Below are 23404 nucleotides of genomic sequence, written 5' to 3' on the forward strand. Positions count from 1 at the left end.
GTTGCAGAAAATACAATCTTTATTCCTTATTTACATTACATACAAAGCTTTCTACACATTCCACAAACGCCCGGACGACGCTGTATTCGAAAGCCGAGAGATCACAACCGGAGGAAGGAAATAAATGCTAAGATTTGGCAACTAAAATTGATTTCTGGAATTGTTTTTTACTCCTCTTTCCAGACAGACACACAAAATACTTTTTCACGTACATATCGATGCTACTACTATGACTGATGCCGTTATAGTCGAGTCGCAATAAGACCAAAAAAAGGAACATTGTATGGTTTGTGGAAAAAAAAATATAGTAGGGATGCACGATAAGTATTGAAGCAATAACAGACAAATATGTCACAGTTATAGGCCTTATAAAAAATGGTTGTGTCTGTACCTCTACAAAATGGCCACAGTCAATCATGTTTTTTTACATAATGTTCCTCATTACAATATATTTGCATTTACCATAGCAGAAAAAAAAACTTGGTCGTGTCTCCACTCTACCTCTTTATAAAGTTCGTGAGGCACTGGAGAGCATGGCCCTAATCAGTCAAATTGTTGTTTTTTTTGCATTATGCTCCTCGTTAAAATATATTTGCATTTACTATAGCAGAAAAAGCACAACTTGGTTGTGTCCCCCCTCTACCTCCTGATAATGAGTGTGAGAACTAGAGAGCTTAGCCAAGATATGACTAAGCATTTTATTCCTCATTCCAATATATTTTGACTTTCTATAAAAGTAGTAGTGGTCATGTCTCCTCTCTACCTCTTCATATTGTGCGTGAGGCACTGGAGGGCTTGGCTAGATTCAAAGCATTCTTGTTCGTCATTTGAATATATTTCGATTGTTTTTTTCCTATAGTAGTAGTAAATAGCAGCACAACTTGGTTGTCTCCTCTTTACCTCTTTTTTATGAGCACAAGGCACCGGAGATCTTGACCAAGATAAGATTTGAAGCATTGATAATCCTCCTTAGAATACATTTGAATTATTTTGGGGGGGTTTATTTTTATAAAACTAGTAGCTCTCTACCTCTTCCTAATGTGTGAAGGCACTGGAGAGCTATGCCAAGATCAGGAAATTTTGAGGGTTTTTTGTTGCACTTCTACATGTATTTGTGCGCGAATGCCAATTTAATAAAGGTTGAAAGCTCATTAATAAAGCAAGAACATTTTTAATACCAGATTATTTCAAGATTTACTTTATTTTTGAAACATGCTCCTCATGAGAATATGTTTGGATTTTCTATACAGGTAGTAGCACAATTTGTTTGCGTCTCCTCTTTCAGTGAAACTGTTTAAATCTAGGCTTAAAACACACTTCCATTCTATAGCTTATGAATGACCTATATTTCGTGTCGACAATATCTGTGTATTATTTGGTAATGCTACATCCGTTGCAACCTGGTCATCTTTTTTATTTCATTATTATTATACGTACTACATTTACTTACTATATTATACTTACTATATTTTATTTTTAAATGTATTGTTTTTTAATGCAACATCAATTGCAGCCTGGTCCTCCTGGAAGGGGGATGACCTCATGTCCGGTCCCTTTTCAAGCTTTCTCAAGTTGAGGTTTTGGATTTTTTCCTTGCCCTCATGTAGGTTTCAGATCAGGGTATGGTGTATTAATAGTCTGGAGTTTGCAAAAGTCTGTGGTCTGTGCAGCCCTTTGACACTCATGCGTCACAAAAAACATGACTTGACTCCTTTGTTAACTCTTGATAAATGTGCGTGAGGCACTGGAGAGCCCCACCTTCCTTGTTGCATTACACTCCTCATTGGAATATATTAGAATTTTCTAGAAAAACAATAGCACAACTTGGTCATGTCTCCTCTCTTTGTTCGTAATGTCCACGAGGCACTAAAGGGGTTGGCGATAACCAGTCACTTTTTTTGTATGTTATTGAAATTGTAATTTAAAAAAAAAAAAGAAAGGGCACACATCCGTATCAACAATCCGTATTGGTTTCCTAAAGCTGGATTTTATCAGGTATCGTTGGGAAAAACAGTTATCGTGCATCCCTAAATTCAAGATACTTTTTTTTGCATTGGTAAAGGTTGTGTTGCTGCACGAGTGTCAAATCCTTATGAAATACTTTTCAACTAGATACTTGCTTTCGATATATTTTTTATTTTGCACATACAAATCTCTCTCCCCCCTGGGTGGTACATAAAATTCAGACCATCATTTATTGACTAATTGGTAATAGTAGGTCTATTATAGAAGAAAACATGTGCAATACATTTATACATGATCAGTTCGAATTAAAAAAAACAAGTGGTAATTGTTTTTCTCTCATACGCGATTCCATGTCTCTCCGTTTTTTACAATTACGTATTACGGGCTTAAATAGGGGAAAATTCAAAGTACCTGTCATCCTTTCTTCAGCAGTTTTGTCCGGTGGACGAAGTGGTGGAGGGTGCAAGAGTTAAAGTGTTATAAGGTCCACCAGGTTCCCTTTGGGCGGCGTCATATTGTCAGGAAAGAAGTTGACTAGCGTGTCGAACAACTGCGTGCGCTGGGCGTACGTCTGGTCCACGTCGGAGAAACCTATTTTGGGGGGTGACGTTTAAATCATGTTTTTCGGGTAAAATTCCAAACCAAGTCAAGTGTTTGAAGTGTTACCCAGCGGGATGAAATCATTACTGGACTTGAAGAGAGCCGAAGGAAGGAGCTGGAACTAAATATCACATGAGTTGCAGTGAATTAAAGGAAGAAATCAAATCAAGTGCAAAAATAAATCCAGTACCTCTTTGGTCTCTTCGGGGTCTGTGTGGTCAACAGTGAGCGAGAGATCGTCTTGCAGGTATCGAAGCGCGCTCAACGGCTCAGATTGGGCTTTTTCTTCAAACCTGGGTGGGTAAAATGTTAATTTTTGGAAATATAGGTGGTGGAAAAAAACAGCATCTCATGACTGATGAAAGCTGTAATTCAAACCTTGGCTTTTTGAATTACAACATATACGACATATAAAGTGCTTAAATATATACAAATATATAATATAATGAATATAAATGTCACAGTGATTGTCATTGATATCAACACTTTAAAATATTGTCTGCAACGAGATTTGTTGTGTCTCCTACGTACCTCTCCATAAATGTGCGTGTGGTACTGGAAAGCACGACCAAAATTAATCATTTTGGTTGATAAATTATACACAAATATATAATATATTGAATATATACAAATATATCCATTCTCTCTGCACCGCTTATCTTCATTAGATGCGGTGGGTGCTGGACCCATCCCAGCTATCTGCAGGCAGTGGGCAAGGGACACCCTTAACTGGTTGCCAGCCAGTTGCAGGGCACACAGGGACAGACAATTCGCTCGCTCATTCATACCTTGGGAAAATTTGGACCGGCCAATTCACATGAAATGCATGTTTTTGGAATGTGGGAGGAAACCGGAGTGCCTGGAGGAAACCCATGCAAGCACAGGGAGAACATGTAAACTCCACAGAGGGAAGCTGTGGTAGCTGGACTTGAACCCTGAACCTCTGCACTGTGGGGCTGCACGCTAATCACCCATCCGCCGTGTCGCCTATACAAATTTATAATATGGTAGATTGAATATATATGTTATTATTTTATATTGTACTATCACTGCTATCATTCTGTTTTGGGGGTTTTCTATTTTACCTTTTGACACTTAATAAAAATAATGACAACCTTTTTTTTCTCCCCTCTCTTCCATTTCGTCTTTGACACCACCCACTTTGCGCCTTCAGATTGGATAAGAAACCAGGGAAGGCGCCTCTGAGGCCGGAAGTCCCCACTCTGGACTGTCCACAGTCACAGACTGAAGCGAACATTAAAGCTTTTTCAAATACTTTTCACATACGCAATCCGCGTCATTTTTCTCTCCACCCCCTTTGTGACCACCCATGACTGAGGTGTCGAGCAAATGACGTCAACATACAGCAACGCACACACGGAAGCAGCCAACACCGGTGTTTTTCCCAATTCCGACTCCCATGCAGAATCTGTCTCCCCCTTCACGTGAAGGCGAACTCTGATGCATAAATAAACGATAAATAATCAACTTACAGTTTTATTACCAAGAAGATAAAATTTTGTATCATAAAAATCGGTCAATTGACGTTTTCTAAAATAGTGAATGGTTTATAGATAATCCATTAAAATATGATGATAATTTGGTCAACTGATGAGAAGAAAATACATAAAAACCATAATACATCTAAACACGGTGCTAGGAATTTAATTGACTGAACCATTTAAAGGCAGTGGAGTGTTTCCGACACTGTGTTGTTCAAATTTTTGTTTTGTTTTCCTCATTTTAATATTTATCCAGCACTTTCATCATAATTTGGCTTATCCTGTCCTATATTAAGGAAAAGTGTTTTAAAAATGCTACAATTATTAGGGGTGCTTGAGCACCCTCAAAACGAGGTGCTTATGCCAATGTTCACGACAAGTAGTATATAAGTAGGCTTAATATAGCATACTATATTAGCCATGTGCTATAAAAGCCTTTTTGTAAAGCATGTTTAATGTTTGTAATTCACTGATTGGTGAAACCAGGGCACAATTGTGATCGATGGTTTAGTTGGATTTCCCTGTGTAACTTGTTAGTCATGTTTTAGTTGTGTTGAAATTCTTATAACTTATTACCTGTAAAAATGGTCATTGCGCTATTGATGCTTTTTGAAATGTATGACAAATATTCTTCTTTCTTTTTGCATTATCAAAATGTACTTACGGCAATTTCTAAGCTTTTACAACAAATGCATATTGGCTCCAAATATCAATTATCGGCCTCCCCTTAATAGCAAAAATCAGTATCGGCCCTGAAAAAACCATATCGCTCGATCCCTATCATTTTCTATCACTTTGTTGCTGCTTTTCTAAAAAGATTTATCTAGATTATTTTGGTCATTTAATGGAATGCTTACAATGAAGAATTTTATTTTTTTACATTTCTAAAGCATGGAGGTCCACATTTTTCAAATAACCGCAACGTTATATAATTTGCTACACATTTATTTCTTTCATGATTTATACTTCTTTAAAGTATAGGAAAATGCATCTCAATTAATTATGGGTTCATAATACAAAAAAGGGGGAACAAATATCACAAGATGGCCACATTCAAATCATAGCACATCGCCATGGTGACAAATCACCAACCTGTACTTCCTGATGAGATATCTGCAGTGGCGCAGCAGGTATTCTTTGGAGGGCCGACAGAGTTTTAAGGACCAGAAGTCATCCAGACGCATTTTGGGGGAGCAAGACTTGCCCGGGTTGCCGCCAAAGAGGTAATGTACCTGATATTACCATGAAAACCAAAATCAAATGAGAATGTTGACCGATATGTACACGGCATCTGAAATAAAACCTTGTGCATCTCATCGTAGACGAGCTGGTGGGCGAAACGAGGACACGGCTCTTCTTCTTGCAGGACCTTCGTGGGATTTTCCTTAGGGGCTTGGTCGTTCTTATACACACAAGACCTAGGAGGAAAAAAAATGAATGCAAAAATAGAAAACCGAGGAATGTCATTTGGACGGTTACCAGTTGTTGCGGGCGATGTCATATATCCAAAAGGAGTTGCGTACGTTCTCCTCACGTTTGTCTTTGTCCTTGCTGAGGCCCGACAGCACATGGATCTCGTTGAGCTCAGGGTCAATAGTGGCTCGCTGGGTGAAGCCAGTCATCGGGACTGGGGGAGGAAACACCGCCCAAAAATATTTTTTTGTTAACCACCTTCGGGAATTGCTTTAAACAGTAAAATATCGACTCAGGATATGTTTCAAATGTGAATAATTATCAAATATGAACTCATATAGTAGTCGCCATTTTTTTTTCTTTTGGTCTCTTCCTAGTGTTAAAAGACAAGCAGGCTGCCTGACGAATATGGTAACCATACATACACATGAGTTATTATGGGCTTCATTATTTTGGCGTCACAAAATATGTAAGGGGCATGATGCACATAGTTATCATATATTTGTCCATCCCTTGATTATCTGCACCGGATATCCTCACTAAGGTTAGAATAGAATATGCCTTTATTGTCATTGTCACAACATGGGATATGCTGTGACAACGAAATTGGACGACTCCAGTTCCACATTTACAGTGAGGATAAGGTTGCGCGGGTCAAGGGCAAAATTTGGACCTTGCAATTAACCTGCAGAGGAAACTCAAGCAGGCACAGAGAACCAGCAAGAACTGGTAGCTGGATTTGAACCCTGGACCTCTGCACCGTGGGGCCGACGTGCTAAACAGTCATTTGCTGTGCCGCCCTAATATTTTCATTTGCTTACTATTATTACTACAAGCTTTATTCTTTTCGGCCTTTAATGGTGTTCCAAGACATGGAGGGAGCGTGACATAACACATATTTACTCACTCACTGGTCTTACTGTGGGCTTCATTCTTATTCTCCTCTTCCTGGTGTCCAAAGACATGCACGGTGCCTGACGCATATGGTTATCATATACAGGATTCGTACAACTTCTTCATGGCCAAATTCAAGCGTTTTTCTAGGACTTTCAAACTATTTTTTAAATTTCTTTTGTACTAATTAAAGATGAAATCAGGTGAGAATCATGTACTTTGCAGATCCACAAATCTTACGTGTGAATTTTTTTTAAGACATATGATTTTTATATCTCGGGTTAATCACAAATGTATTTTTGGATCTGAACAATGCGTGAGTAAATATTTTTGAGACAAATATTTCCCCATGTAGGTGTTGGCTAAAAATGATGGTAATATGTAGCTTACATTGTCAGTTGCAGGAAGTTCTTCCCACTACATTTTACCACAGGGAAAAACGAACTTAATTCTTTGCATGGCCCGTGATAAATGTACATTATTTAACAATTTGCACTAATACACACTTTTTGTGTAGCCTGCACCTGTCCTCTTGGGCTCGACTTGTAGGGGGCGATGACAATATATATGACAATTCCAAACAAACCAACGCAAGATCTTGTTAATCAAGAGGGAATAATTGCAATGACAAAGCAAATCAACCAGAAAGCTGAGTCCCCGTCATTTTTAAGCAGACTTGTTGAAAAAACAGCAATTTTACGCATTTACAAGCACTTCACCCAAAATTGAAGCACTTTTCAAGCCTGGAAAAGACAACGTTGAAATTAAAGCATTAAAAACGAATTTCAAGGCTACTAGTATTACTATGAGATTTGTTCAATTTGTACTCTTCCTGGTGTCACAAGACATGCAGGGCGTATGATACAGCTCAGGAAATCCCATATGTGTTATGAATATGCTAATAAGCTTTAAACTTAGTAAATAAATTGCCAGTAGAGCAGAAAATCTGGGAGTGAGTGCATGATGCAAACCTTCCGGCAAACATGTGTGTTGGTTGTCTTTGATGGTCGAGATTTTCATAATGACCAACAAAAAGGGCCCTGCAACCTCCCTTTGCCGTTTCCAATCATATTGCGCGTCTGGATTTGCCAGGAATATTTTACCCATGCCAGAGTCCTTCTTGGTGCCGTCCGAAATGATCTCCACGTGGTCTCCGTCCACGTCATAGCTGAAGAAATCATTTAGGTACGTCTTGGATCGCTGTCCGCCAAACACATACAAGCAACGGTTTCTCTGAAGAAGAAGAAACAGTAATTATAGCAGAGTTCATGAGGAAACCCGACGGACCACTTACAGTATGGAATAGCATGCAGTGCCCTATGCGTGACTGGATGTCCTCTGGCCCGGCGTTGCAGGAATCTTCCCGCAAGAGGCTCCAAGTGGCCGCTTGACAGTGGTAAGCATAAAGTCCACTGAACTGTGGCTCGGATGTGCGGCTGTCCTCCATGTTGCTGTTGCACGTCAGGATACGTCCGCCAAAAGTGTAGATCATGTGCTTTTCCCAGTCCATGCACATCTGTTCGAATGCAAATATTTTAAAGGCCAGATTCATAATCATCCAATTTAATTAAAGAAGCATTATAACCAATTTTCCCTACAGATAACCAATAAAATCCTGATTGAGGAAACTGATATCGATAACTTTTTTCAACTCTATGCTATATTAGAATCGGATAATCTTTATTAATGTAAAGTTTTCTGTCAAGGTCTCTCATAGCAGCGCACATGGGAGACATAGTGCCATTATTTGTTTGAAAAAAATTCTAACGAGGAAGATGTAACAAATAATTATCTCTCACATGTAATATTCAAATAATTCAACAACTGTTATTCTAGCTTGAAGGCTCACCTGATGGTCAAATACCAGTTTGGGCCCCCCGTCAGCCGAAGTGTCCTCGCTGAGAAGTGCCCACGTGTTGACGTCGATGTCATAGCGGTAAAAGTCGCTCTTCAGAGACTTGCTGTTCCTTACACTGGAGTCCAAGTAGCGCCCCAGCGTGTAGATCTGCCGTCGCTGCGAGTCAATGCACATTTTGTGGCAGGAGCGAGCGCTTGGGCCATTCTGGAAATAAAATTCAACACCTGCCTTTTAATTGTTGAACGTTTTTCATTTTTCTGACAAGATTACCTCTTTTTCCGTGTCCCGAGAAATGCAGAGCCACTGGTTGTCCTGGACGCTGTAGGCCCAGAAGTCTGCGAGGTCTTGCGTGCCATCCCAGCCACCGAACAGGTACACAGTCTCTGCATAAATGTTGTCATTTAAATTCCTTTTTTTGGTAAGACGAGTTAACACATCTTTTATGGTGGATTATACATCTCTTATCACCAGGGATTTTTACTTAGTTGAGAATACAAGATAGACTCCCGGAATATGGCAACTCTGCCTTACGTTTTCACTACACAGTGTGAAATTTTTGGCCCCTCTTAATGGCATTTTGTCCATTATACCACATTATGAAATAAATTATTTTAAATGCCTGATAACAAATAGAATTCAAACTTTGCGGTGATAGTGCACATGATGAATTAAGTCTCTAAGATGTCCGTTATTGGTCCACATCATATAGAAGCAAAAGTACAGATGTGCTGTCGGCTGAGCCCCTTCCCGCATTTCCTTTCTCTTCATTCAGTTCAGAATTTTGTGTGCTTTGTATAGATTCTGCGTGTCGGCAATACAGTACGGTATTCGTTGGAGTGTATTTTTTTTTTGCTATTGGTCTCAAACTTGCAGGGATGCTAAAGAGAGAAGAATAAACATGATAACTATGGAAACAAAGCTTTTAGTTTTCAAGAAATACAAAAAAGGCACATGCATCATTACCCTCGCTAAGCAATATGGTCGTAACCGAATGACGATTGGGATTATTATTATGAATAAGAAAATCTTTTAAATGCATGTGTGCTCTCACCAGTCTGAACGTCGATGACCATTTGATGTCCTCCCCTCATCCCCGGCCTGTTGTCGTCACTGTCACCTGTAGAAAGCACAGGGAGGCAGGCACAAAGATGGCAGGTGAGTATGAATAGGGGACGGGACAGATGACAAGGGAGACGATGGCAATGAGGACACACGGGTGATATTTTTTAATTAGGAATTTTGGGCAAGATAGAATTATTTGACGATAGTGCCCTCACTGTTGGCGTCATCACTGTTGATTTCTCTGGCGCTTGTACCTTTGTTGCATTTGGGGATGATCTGACTCCACCTGGGCTTGTACTCCTGCTGGCTGATGTACTGGTTAAACAAACCATCTGCCAAGAGAGGAGAAACTGCATCAGCACAGATAGAACAAGAAATTAAAGGAAAACAAGAGCACCACCTCGGACGGCCTTGTCTATGAGGTCCTCGCAGTCATCAAAATCGCCTTGCAGCACCAGCCGGTCGTGCAGGTGCGTGAGCATGGGGTGTTCAAGAGCGATGCGGGTCTTTTTCTGCAGCGACTCGAAGGCCTCAGTGTAGTTGTGCTGACGGAAGTGTTTGAGGCAAAGGCGGATGGCTTCCTGTTCCCTGTACTGAAGATGCAAACCAAAAAAAGGTTTTCTTTGCAATCATACATCTGACTGGGAAAAGGCTTGAAGAAATATGTGCAGCTTTCAATTAGAATGACTTGGGATGCATATGTTGAATAATTTGAATACATAATAAGTTTGAAATATATGATTAATAAATTTAGCCGAATCAATAAAGATGTTATCAAGGGGGATGTTTTAAAATAAAATAGAATTCACTTTACTTTTCATTCTTTGTAACCATGTACACAGAACAAAATGTCTATACACCTGACCCGTACAGTAGCGAGCTGATGCAGCCGCAGCCAAACAGGGCGCCGCCATTTTAGACCCAACTGCTGTATTGGGAATCATTAGGTGACCAAACCCCCAAATTCCAACCCTTAATGCCGAGCGCCAAGCAGGGAGGCAACGAGTACCAATGTTGTAGGTCTCGGCCGAGGCTTGAACCAGCGACCTCCCAGTTTGGGAGCAGGCGTCCTACCATCTAGGCTACCGAGCTGGTGTGAAATAATTAAAAATACAGATAAGTACTGAAAAGTACAGATAAATACAAGAAGTACTAAAAAAGTGTGAAAACAAAATAAAAAAAAACTGACAATGCTAAAAGAGATGGAATACGGAAATTACTGAGATAAAAAATACAATGGGTACCGAAAGGTAGGAAATGGCACTAAACTGAAAGGTTTTATTAACTAGGTACTGAAAACAACTAAAAAGTATGGAATACTACTGGAAAGTAAGAAAAATACTAAATGGTACTTGAAAGTAAAATATGGATTTTGAAAAGTACTGAAAGTTGGAATAGCACTAAAACAACAGAAAAATAAGTAGGAAATACTGCTGAGAATTATGAAAAAGTACTTAGCAGCACTCATAAGTACTGAAATAGCTTAAGTAGGAAAATGTACTGAAAAATAGAAATAAGTACAATAATTACTGAAAAGTATGAAAAAGTACTGTCAAGAATGAAAAATGCTGAAAAGCGTAAACATTTAAATAAAAGTACTGACAAAGAAAATAAGGTCTTAAAGAAATATTCCCAAGTACTGAAGTATAATAATAATAATAATAATTTCCTTGTATTGTCATTCTGTGTAACAATGTACACAGAACGAAATGTCGATTACACCTGACCCGTTGTAGCGAGCCGATGCAGCCGCAGCCGTAGTGAAAAGTATATCCAAAAAATCCATACATTAAAAAAGTACATTTTTATTCTTGATTACAGGACTGTCTCAGAAAATTAGATTATTGTGATAAAGTTCTTTATTTTCTGTAATGCAATTAAAAAAAAATGTCATACATTCTGGATTCATTACACATCAACTGAACTATTTCAAGCCTTTTATTATTTCAATATTGCTGAATTTGGCTTACAGCTTAAGAAAACTCAAAAATCCTATCTCAAAATATTAGAATATCATGAAAAAGTATACAAGTAGGCTATTCAACTAATCACCTGAATCATCTAATTAACTCGAAACACCTTGCGAGGGTTTCCTGAGCCTTAAAAACACTCAGCTTGGTTCAGTAAACTAAATCACTGCTGATCTGACTGCTGTTCAGAGGACCATCATTGATACCCTCCATCAGGAGGGTAAGACACAGGCTGTTCACAGAGTGCAGTTTCAAAGCATATCCACAAAAAGTCTGTTGGAAAGGAAAAATGTGGCCGGAAACGCTGCACAACCAAGAGAGATGACCGCAGCCTTAACAAAATTGTGAAGAAGAGCCGCTTCCAGAATTTGGGGGAGCTTCAAAGACAGTGGGCTGAAGCTGGAGTCCAGGTATCAAAAGCCACAGTTCACAGACGTGTCCGGGAAATGGGCTACAATAGCCGTATTCCCATGGTCAAGCCACTTCTGAACTCAAGACAACGGAAGAAGCGTCTGACTTGGGCTATGGAGAAGAAGCACTGGACAGTTGCAGAGTGGTCCAAAGTCCTCTTTTCAGACGAAGGCAAGTTTTGCATTTCATTTGGAAGTCAAGGCGCCAGAGTCTTGAGAAAGGCTGGAGAGGAGCAAAATCCAAGTTGCTTGAAATCCAGTGTTAAGTTCCCACAATCAGCAATGGTTTGGGGAGCCATGTCAGCTGCTGGTGTTGGTCCACTGTGTTTCATCAAGTCCAGAGTAAATGCAACTGTGTACCAAGAGATTTTAGAGCACTACATGCTTCCTTGCTGAAAAGCTCTATGGAGATGAGGATTTCATTTTCCAGCATGATCTGGCACCTGCCCACAGTGCCAAAACCACCAGTAACTGGTGCACTGACCATGGCATCACTGTCCTTGATTGGCCTGCTAATTCCCCTGACCTGAACCCCATCGAGAATTTGTGGGGTATAGTTAAGAAGAAGATGAAAGACACCAGACCTACAAATGCAAATGAGCTGAAGGCCGCCATCGAAGCATCCTGGGCATCAATAACACCTCAGCAATGCCAGAGGCTGATTGCCTCCATGCCACGCCGGATTGATGCAGTAATCCGTGCAAAAGGATTCCCAACCAAGTACTGAGTGCATCAATGGACATTTTCAAATGTTTGATTTAGTTTTGCTGTTATAAAATTATTTTTTACTTGGTCTGAGGAAGTATTCTAATATTTTGAGATAGGATTTTTGAGTTTTCTTAAGCTGTAAGCCAAAATCACTATTCAAATAATAAAAGGCTTGAAATAGTTCAGTTGATGTGTAATGAATCCAGAATGTATGACATTTTTGTTTTTTTAATTGTATTACAGAAAATAAAGAACTTTATCACAATATTCTAATTTTCTGAGATAGTCCTGTATATTATTGCAAAAGCAGCTGAGCAGACAAGACAAAAACATTTTCATGTCAAGTGTTATTTTTAATTTGGATCTTGACTATTGCGTAAATCAGTGTGGAAAGACACTTGAGGGGAAAAGATCAAAATCAAACCGCTTTGTCCCCCTCATAATTTTTTCGGTTTTCATTTTAATTATTTAGTGGATTTTTGAATTGATCCTCATCTCCATGATGAAAATGCGAAGATGTCAACATCATTCGTCCACATTTTACCTTGCTGTACCAGTTAAGGCAGGGTTGTACCAGATCCGGATCATCGATACCGTGGAGCTCAGTATACCAGATGCTGAAGTTAAAACTGGGACCCCATGACATCAGAGGCACTGGAGTAGAAAAATGTAGGTGAACCAAGGTATGAATATATGAATTTCATCTGTAATCAAGCATATCACTCCTTACCTATTTTGACAAACCTGCAGGGAAACATCTGCTCATCGATTTTGTGCTTTAAGGTGAACGTTTCCTTGTTGTAGTCGTTCTTAAGGCCGCTGGCAGACAGTCAGAAAAACATATTGTAATTTTATTTTGCATAAATATTGAGATGATCCTATGCAGTAAACGGTCGCTATAACGCAGTTCACTTTTCATGGTCTCGTTACTTAGTGATTTACATCGTCTGATGAGTTTAACGTTCAGATTGCCTTTACACCTCAACACTTGTGTCAATAACATCATTGTTTACTATATCCACCTACAATAACATCATTGTGTACTATGTCCACTTCTGTAAAACAGCTTTCCATATTTACGTGTCATATGTGCAGATTCTCTTGCAATTCCAAGTTTCTCTAAAAGCCATCATGTCGATAAAACGTATTCCCTTAACTGTGTGGAATATGATGTTTTCTTGGCCTCTCTTGAAGGAATTTTTCCCACGACATCAAAATAAATAATTTTGATTCCCCAAAAACATAAAATTCAAACTTTGGAGTGTTTGTGCATATGTTGAGTTACGTCTCTGTCCCCCTTTTCCACTATACGGTCCTGGCTTGCCTGCTCGGCCTTTTTGGGTTATCTGAAAAGCTATCCGGTTCTTAGTTCCTGGGAGACCAGATTTAGGTACCTTCTCTGTCGAAGTTCTATACCCCAGACCAGGGACTTAAAACGTCATATGCATCACAGCCGACCACTGATTGGTGCACTGTGTTGGCGCACTGCTGACCAATATTGTTCAAAGAAGGTCGTAGAGAAAGGAAGGTTCAAATCGTCCTCCCTGCATATTTAAAATCGCGTCCAGTGTTTGTATTTTGCCGCAACTAACAAATTTGAAATAATGGCTGCCGCACCAAATTCTGCCCCGCTGTCTTCCGACCTGGCGCAGTTTCCTAACAGCTCCGCTGCCCGTTCATCCAATGTCACTTGTCTGAATGTGAGTGTGCTTCTGGTTCGCGACGAAGATTTGAGACGAAGATTCACAACAAAATAAGACGCTGAAATGACGTCAAAGACAGCATCGACCTACAATGTATCCAAGGAGAGGCTGGTTGAGGTGAGGAGGCCCAGAACCGTGTCGTGGAAAAGGGGCTTAAGATGCCTTCTATTAGCCAATATTTGTAGTAAAGTGAATCTCACCTCGACAAAAGTTCAGTCATGTTTTCTTCACTCATGCCACCAAACACTTTAAACTTCTTCAGGTTGCAGACGTGCGTTTTCTCGTACTTCCCGAACGTGATGTTCTGAACGATCGCCGGCCTCTCCAGTTTTAAAATTAAATACTGAAGAACAAAAAATTAAAAAATTATTAAGTTACCATATTAGATATGAGATATAAATTCATTAAGTTGCATTACATTTACCTGGGGCGGGTAGTTACTCTCAGATGACCACCTAGACGACTGATCATTTGGTTTGTCCACTAAAATGTTTCTATGGACCACCACAACATAAACATGAAATTAAAGCGTCAGTGTGTAATACTTAGCTGGCGCCTGCTAGTGGTAGAAAAAACTTTAATTCAGTAAAAAAAAACAAAAAAAAAACAATATTGATTTGAATACTAGGCAAAAATACATAAACTATCACACCCATGTAATTTTTTGTTTAAAAATCATAAGTTGAGAAAGTTTTATTTCTTTTACATAAGTGGAATCCATATCGAAGTTGTGGCAATGTTTGTCTGCCGTGTTGTTGCTTGCTTTGGCACTGGTTTGCGTTCGCAACAATAGTGCCATTTAGTGGTAAAATATTACACACTGGGACTTTAGTAATTAAATTAAAAAAAAAATACTTATCAAATAACAATCAGGTTAAAATAAAAAGTAAAGGATTTTTCAGTACTTTATCCCAAATCTCCAACATTTGCTCTTTATAAAAACAATCTATTCTACATTTAATTCCTGGTATCGGACAATACTCCAAGCAAAAATATAATAATCATATTGGAAGAGTAAAAATTGAATAGGGACATTTCTTTTTGTGATGCAGCTATCGTAATTAAAAAATGTTGATATAACAATGGGAAGGCAGTTTACCAGGGATGCACAAAATTATTGGGGTGATAACGGTCAGCTATGACTCGGAAGTTACGACCAGGCTATAATAGTTAATCATCTGACATTACTTGTTAGCCAGATTTATACCATTCATCTTTATTTGTGTGTTTTATTCGTTTTTCAATGTATAGCATGCAATTTTTTTTAAAAAAAGTTATCGGTTATCCGTCTCCAGGAGCAGATATTATCGGTTGATGGTAGGAAAAAAGTTATTGTATAACCCTAATATGTACTCCCTCAGTTCAGATGAATTTAAATTAACGTATGTATTAAGACACTCAATTTGATCACTTAACGTTTGATTTTTGTGCTTTTTTTTTTAGCAATTGGCTCAATCAACATACAGATTTTGTGTTTTTTCTTTAGCAAAGTGTTCATGTTCAAGTTGAGCATTATTCATTTTAAAAGTGTTTTCTTTGATCGGGTTCCATAGCGCCAATTATGCGTTTACAAGGTCCTGCACGTATACTTTCCTTTGTGTATACATATAGTGCAATATATATTATAATGAAAATTACATAGAAAACAATAAACGTAACACGCAACTGTCACACTGAGGGAAATTTACTGAAGGCGAAAATTATATTACAAATAATAATTAATTGAAATTTCAACTTCAATCTTGCTGAATATTGACATTAACATGTCGCTAGAAAGTTCGAAAAGTACCAGTAATAAATTTACAAGGTATTGTACGTTTATTCTTACCTTTATGTATGTAGCGCAATTGGTATATAAATAAAAATGACATTGATAACTATAGACGTACCACAAATATTTGGGGGGAACTCGACTGGCCATTTTGAAGAAAAGCAAATAATTTACGTCTTTAAAACAAGAATTCGCTGAAATGTAAGCTCTTACGTCGCTTGATATTGAAAATAAAAATATTGCTAGCGTAGATGCTAACTAGCATAGCATTAAGACAAGGTAGCTAGGTTAGTAAGTTTACCAACTCGACACTCACAAAACAGAATTATGGTGTCATAAGAGACATCAAACACAAATACCGATTATATTATTGAGTAAAAATGACTCACTCGGGTAAATACGTGGAAGAAAAAGAGCTCCATTTAAAAACGCCGAAAGATAGCACTCTGCTCTCCGGTACGACAGCCATCTTGTTGGAGGAAGAACAAAAACAAGTGGGCGGGGCCACGGAAGAGGAAGATACAACCCTTTTCTCCTTGTTCAATTTTGTTCAGTTTTGAATACAGTGAAAATGTAAAATCTCTAATTGAATATTAATATTAAATAACATAGATTAAAAGATAAAAATCTGTCATTTTACCTTATTTCTCTTTCAAACACGCAACATTTTTTTCTTTTAAAATGTGTTTTTACCATATTTGTTTAAGAATACGTTTTTAGTTATTTCAAAAGCATTGATACGAATTAACTATCCCTACAAAAATATGTAAATATCATACCTGTCAACCTCCACGGCTCCATGCCCTTACAAAATGTTGTATTTTCCTTTACAAAATAATCTTACACCATATTTTTTAAAAACGTGTTTATTTATGTAGTTTAATATGTTATATGGGATTTGTTATATCATGTATATTGTTAATTAACATTTTTTGTTAGATACTGAGATGCTCGACATGAATGAGGTTAATTTTTAAAAAAAGTTCAAAAATTAAGTAGCTTGGACGTTCACTGTAGAAAGAAAAAAATACATGGAAATATAATTATAATTATTCAAATTATGAATTAATTTTCTGCACTAAGTTATTGTTGGTAATATACTGATTAACGGGATAACCACAAACATGTCTTTTTTCATATATATATATATATATATATATATATATATATATATATATATATATATATATATATATATATATATATATATATATATATATATATACAGTATATAGTTTTGGCAAACAACTGTAAAGGTGATCTCAGCCATTTTGTTTAAAACTGAGTCAGTGACGCATCATCATGACTAATATCTCCATTACCGCTAAAGGTCTCCCTTTCACATCATCGTTGCTTTCACTGCACACCTTCCTTCAGTAGAAGTAAGAAGGGAGAGGACCCATCTGAGCATCCCGGGCAGAGGACTGGAGGAGGATGCTGCTTGGGAGGGTGGGATGGAATCCCAACTTGAGAAGACAGAGCTATGCCCTTGCACAATAGTATTGCCCTTTACACATTGGTTAACTGCTGTTCAAACCTCATATTGTTAGAATATGATATAATGAAATTGTGAATGTATTTAATTGCTGTTAAAAGTGTCGATAAAAACTCATATTGTTGGGATATGATATAATGCAATTGTGTGGCTAATTGCTGTTAGAAATGTCGAAATTTTTTTTAAAATGTCTATTGTCAGATATAACGAAATTGTGAATATGCTTAATTGCTGTTAAGATTGTCGAGAAAAATTGTTTAAACCTCACATTTCTTATTTGCTGTTAATAGTGCCAATAAAATTGTTCAAACAAAAAAAAACAAAAACCTTCCTTCAGTAAATTGCATAAATATCCACATATAACCAGTTTTACATCTAATTCAACCTTACTTGACATTGTAATTGCATTTTGTCTTATTGAATATTTTTTTCTGTAGACGTTCGAGCACTACAGATCCTTGTGCCTTATAATCCATATTATGACAGAACTACTAACTATATAATGTTAGAAAAAAGTACTGTTGAATTTATATTTGTCTCTCCTTTCGTTGCAATACTCGCATTTTTCCGATAGATGACGCACGTAAAAATGAACATTGTTGGCAGTACACCGCTGATTGTTGACTCTTATTGAGACTTTTGTGCCTGCTGAGGGAAGACTAGCTTCTCTTTTTACTTTTTGTTTTCAGTTTTTCTTTAGTAAAATCTAGGAAAAAAACTAAGAAAATGAATAAAGGACAGTGCACGGACCAGATTTGAGAATTGACAGAAAAATGGTGTTGTTAATTAGCAGCCGTGATGCACATAACTGAAATTGAGTTAAATTTGTTTTAAAAATATGAAACAACAATAATTAGTTGTAATCGTAGGGATACTTAAACATAATAGCCATTAACTTTGAAAATCATTTGAAGCAATTATAAGGGCTCTTTGAACTCAGTTGGGCATTGTTAACACATATTTGAGAGGAAATATTTACCTTTCTACTTTTTAATAAACCTTTAATGAAAAACCCCACCATTAAATAATGCTTTATTTTGTACTTGTGTTTTAAAGTGGTTGGTTTGGGAACTTGTGATTGTTGTACTGTATGTATGGGAATCTAGTATGGACTTTGGTGGTTGAATGTTGTCCTTTGAATGCCACAGTAGCTCCATAAGAGGGAGACCTGTAAAGGTAAACAAACAACTGTTGGTAATTAGGAAGCTGCTTGGTTTGACTTTGATGCCTGTTTTAACATAAATTAAGATTACCTAACAGTTAAGCATCCTTGGTTCTTTTGTTGTAAAATTGTATCATTGTAACTTTGTATCAGTGTGCATTGAACACTTCGATTGAATGCTTATTTGATGGTTTAATATTGATCCACAAAACAAGAAGATTGTACTTTGAAGATTTTACGGTGACTTGTTTGTTTTATGTGTGTATATAATATACCCCGACACAAAGTTTTCATGGTGCTATCGTAAATATGATGATTCTGCCGCAATTAAAATAAGATCCCTTCTGCATAAGCCCAGGCATGTCCAAAGTCCAGCCCAGGGGCCATGTAGGGTCCGTGATAAAAATTTTACTGGGCGATGGCCTTTGTCTTAAAATTAATATGTGGCCCGCCAGTTATCATGACTACAGTATAAAATCTTTTCTTTTCCTTTTTTTGCCCTTAGCTTTCTGTGGGATTTTTAGCCCACCCCATTTCTGACATGGCGACTGTAAATAAAAAAGGAAAGTTGACTGAGAGGGCCGCTGCTTCCAGGACAAGTAGAAATTATTATTTTTTTTTTTTTTTTGCCAAAATCTGGAACAACTGTGTCTGCCTAAATTGCCAAGAGACTGTGGCTGTTTACAAAGAATATAATATCAAGCGGCACTGCCAGACGATACATGCTGACTACGAAACGCGAACTGGAACCGAAGGCAGTGAAAGGGTAAGGCAACTAGAAGCTGTTTTAACGGCACGGCAGCGCTTTTTCACGAGACCCTGAAAGTCAAATAAGAATGCTACAAAGGAGAGCTACAAGGTCTGATTGCCAAGCATAAAGGGTGAATTTATTAAAGATTGTTCAAAGAATGTCAGGCTGAATATTAAGCCCTCAAACATTTGCAGCTTATCAAATATGGCCCACTTTCTCAGAAGTTTGGACACCCCTGGCCTGGACACCCTTCGGAATCCAAGGGGTTGCTACACATTATTATTTTTTTTCAAACATCATGACTCGACATATTAATGATGTTCACAAGCTGAGTCATAACAAATAAAAGTTGAAAGTAATTAAAAAAAAGCGAAGAAATAAGACATTGGTTTGGGGTTATTTTAACGTTTTCTTCAAATATTATAACTTGATATATGTATGATACAGAGGGACTCACAATAATTTAAAGTGAAAGTAATTATTTCAATTTCATCATAAGAGCTTCCCAACTTTGAAATGATCGCCGGTGACGTAATCAGTTTGGCCAGTAAAAAGACAGTATTTATAACACATTAATGTAAGTTTTCTTCAAACGTCTTTAATTAATATTTTTATGATACAAACAGACAAAATAATTATAATAAACCATTTATTTTAAACCTACACCTTACGTTGAATGACACTTATTTTCCTCTACAAATATGACACTGACACACCCGTGTCCTGGACGCACTGCTGTGAAAATTGAACAGCTTGATTTGTTTTCGAATATCATAACTAATTAATATGTAACGGTTGAAAAATAAACATTGAAATATAATACATTTGTATTTATCATGTAGTCTGACTGATTTATAAGAAATAAAATGAACTAATTGTCATCATTTGAGTTTAAACAATTTTTATTGACACTTTTAACAGCAAATAAACAATGTGAGGTTTGAACAATTTTTATCGACACTGTTAACAGCAATTAAACATTCACAATTTCATTATATCATATTCTAGCAATATGAGGTTTGAACAATTCTTATCGACACTTTTAACAGCAATTGAACACATTCACACATTAAAGAACAAATCATGACAACACTAACGCTGCCAGTGACGTCATCACACGGTGATCGTCACTTTCCGGTAAAAGCCCCGCCTACCGGTTAGATTTTTTTAAAAAAAAAATCTACATCACGTGGTCGGCCCCTTTAAGTATCGTCGACGGAAGCCGGAGCGTGTCACAGGGACGCAAACGGGCCAGTGAGGGAGGGGGGCAAGGGATACTGGGAGGGGGCTACGAACATTTTTTTTTTTACTTTTTCTGCTCCCAGGTTTAAAAATAATAAGTAAAAACAAAATAATGAGTTTCTTTTCGGGGACGGAAGATCCGAAGTCGTCTCCCGGTTTGCATCCACCTGCCAACTGCCTGTTCAAAACAAACCCAAGAGGAAAAAAGAGACTCCGTCAAGTTTCTGGATCATATACCGTAAGTAAAGTTCTTTCCGTCCACGTGCACGTGGACGTCCACGACTCGCGTGTCAACGCCTTAACGATGTCGCGTCTGCATTCCAGGTGTTGCCGCGCACGGGCGAAATTGGTAAGGAAATGTCAAGCGTGTCAAAATAAGAGTAGAATGCAGCTGCATGGGCAGCGGAACTTCCGGGAAGAAGTTATTTAAATTGATAATATATTTGGACACATTTTAGTACGTTGTGTCGTAGTAACAATCATTACTTTTTAATGACAAACGTCGTGTCTGATAAAATCCTGCTTTTGTAGACCGATACTTACAATTGCTATTTTTTTAACTTGTTATGAAAAAAAAAAACAAAAGCCAAAACAACCCCCCGCCCACAAAATCCACCTATTACTGTCTTTATTTTCATTTACAATCACAAAAACATGACACAGACTACATCTTTTCTAATTATGAGTCCTCCAATACAGTAAGTTACACATGCCTTGGCCAAGAAAAATATATCCCTCATTCTTATCAACGCTCTTACACATTATTAGGCAGAATAAATCGTAATAAATAAACAAATGCTACTTAAGATTGTTCTTTTTTTTCAATAATAATAGAGAAATAGTTTTGTTTGTTACAAATTCAAACATGCTTGCAAAGGTGAAAATATTTAACTTTTATACATTATATCACACTGCTCACTCATCCCTAAACTGCCCGGGTGGTAGGGGCCACACTTTCTGTGGTGTGTCCTGGGCAAGTACAGTGTGGCAATGCCCACCCCTTTCCAGGCTGTTTTTTTTTGAGTAGGGGATTGCTCCTCCTTCATGAAACAGATAGTACTGATTTCCATGCATATTAGTAGCAGAAGCCTCCTGATTTGTCTCAGATACAGAACCTTCGTCATCGGGTCACTGTTGTTTTTCTGTGTATAGTGTCATCTTCCTCTTCAGAGATGAGCAGAACCTCGGCAGTGATGGACAGTAGCGATACAAGTGGTTCAATACTGAATGTCTTGGCCAAGACACAACCAGTAAAAAAACTTCAAATAAGCTATTTTGCTAAAAATATTTGTCAGATTTTTCAAAATGAATAAGTTGACTGGCTGGCAACCAGTTGAGGGTGTCCCCTGCCCACTGCCTGATGATAGCTGGGATAGACTCCAACACCCCTGCGACCCCACTGATGATAAGCTTTGCAGATAAGGGATGGATGAAAATATAATGTATTAACACACACAACTAAAATCGTTTTGAATAAAATAGGTAAGTAACAATGATGCCTGAAATGAGCTGTTAATAAAAATGTTTGATTTATCACTAAGCCGTCGATCCTAATCAAATCTGCCTTGATGTATAAACATATGGAGACGTGAGACCCCACAAAAAGTAAATAAATAAAACAACTCCCCAAATTAAGCCTCTCTAGGGCTCGGTGCTCATTTTGAAGAGGTACAAAGTAGACAAGACCCAGTTGTGCCACTACTCAAAAAAATCAAATTGTATTAGAACGTAGAACAAAAATGCTTCAAATCTTATCTTGGTCAAGCTCTCCAGTGCCTCTCACACATTATGAAGAGGTAGAGAGGAGACATGACCAATTTGTGCTACTATTTATATAGAAAGTCAAAATACTGTATATTCTAATAAGGACCTAAAATGTTTTAAATCCTATCTTTGCTAACCTCTACATGTTCCACGCACAAATTAAAGAGGTACAGAGGAGAAACAACCAAGTTGTACTACTACCTCTATAGAAATGGAAACCTATCTGAATCAGGATTTATATGTACATAGAAAATATTCTTTAAAAAGACCCAAATGATACCCAATAATCTAATTTAGCCTATTTTGAAGCTGGTTTCTCATTTCCAAAAATCTTAACACAAACAAAAAGTCAATTTGTGAATATAAAAGAGGGGAATGGGCGTGTCTAAGGCTAATATTAGCACAGGGCTAAATTGTTGGAGCGGCGCTAAGTGGGCCAAAGGCACCAGGGAACATCACATGGAGTGGCGCTCATGCCTTGGCCAAGAGTCAGCTTCTCCTTCGGATAGAGATGAGAGAAAAAATATGCAGAAAGGAGAACTTGTATTAAAGTCGTCTAAAGGTTCATAATCAAGTAATGAAATGTAAACGTAAAATATTGAATTATTTAATATATAAAAAAATTCAAAGAAGTCTTATTTTCGATTTTTTTTCAAATATCATTTCGATATTACTATGAGCAATTTCATTATTTTTTTATATTTTGTCATATCATTGGTTTTGACTATTTTCTCCAAATTGATAAAAATATAAAGTATTTTGTTTCTTATTTTCTAATGGTTTAAAGCCTTTTTCTTTGAAAAATAAGACAAATATTAATAGAGGAATAGGTATCAGATTTTCAGAAGATTCATTTTCAAATATAAGTTGGTAATTATATATAAATGGAAAAAGGTGTTGGTTTTTTAGATTTTGGTTCATAAGTGTGTATATCTATTAGTTTTGGACTGTTTTCTTCAAATTGGGAAAAATATTAGCAATTAATATCAGATATGCAATGAAGTTAAGAGTTAAATGTAAGTTTATATTTTTAAAAGTAAGTCAATAAATAGAAATAAAAGTTGCTAATCCATTTTTAATACAGTATTTCATTCATTTTATTGTTTTTGATTTTTAATCTTTATGTTTTGACCA

At 37.3% G+C, this 23404-nt stretch overlaps 1 protein-coding gene across 2 annotated transcripts; it reads right to left on the reverse strand.

The window, feature by feature from the left end:
- Position 1: 1 nt before the first annotated feature.
- Positions 2-16345, reverse strand: mkln1 (muskelin 1, intracellular mediator containing kelch motifs). Of its 2 annotated transcripts, none has more exons than XM_088346784.1 (18): positions 16246-16345; positions 14510-14579; positions 14286-14428; positions 13113-13201; positions 12927-13036; positions 9695-9887; positions 9549-9626; positions 9284-9349; positions 8503-8615; positions 8224-8436; positions 7669-7890; positions 7478-7607; positions 5547-5694; positions 5371-5485; positions 5160-5299; positions 2756-2858; positions 2632-2686; positions 2-2556 (listed from the first exon to the last, which is right to left on the reverse strand). In XM_088346784.1, the coding sequence occupies exons 1-18, from the start codon at positions 16323-16325 to the stop codon at positions 2435-2437; spliced, it is 2190 nt and encodes a 729-aa protein (XP_088202910.1). In that variant the 5' UTR covers positions 16326-16345; the 3' UTR covers positions 2-2434. The 2 variants fall into 2 exon arrangements, with proteins under 2 accessions (XP_088202910.1, XP_088202908.1); XM_088346782.1 differs by having other exon boundaries at positions 9510-9626.
- Between the last annotated feature and the right edge of the window lie 7059 nt (positions 16346-23404).

The sequence above is a fragment of the Urocampus carinirostris genome, chromosome 11 (genome assembly GCF_059441175.1).
Source record: "Urocampus carinirostris isolate Australia breed hairy pipefish chromosome 11, RoL_Ucar_1.0, whole genome shotgun sequence".
NCBI classification, from domain to species: Eukaryota; Metazoa; Chordata; class Actinopteri; order Syngnathiformes; family Syngnathidae; genus Urocampus; species Urocampus carinirostris.

Bases quoted from the DNA above. Each gene is read 5' to 3' on its own strand.
- mkln1 (XM_088346782.1), bottom strand. From the start codon at position 16,325: ATGGCTGTCGTACCGGAGAGCAGAGTGCTATCTTTCGGCGTTTTTAAA. The intron at 9,627-9,694 runs GTGGTGCTCTTG...CTCTCTTGGCAG, and splicing joins CATAGACAAGGCCGTCCGAG to ATGGTTTGTTTAACCAGTAC. The intron at 5,300-5,370 runs GTTTTATTTCAG...TGGTAATATCAG, and splicing joins TCTACGATGAGATGCACAAG to GTACATTACCTCTTTGGCGG.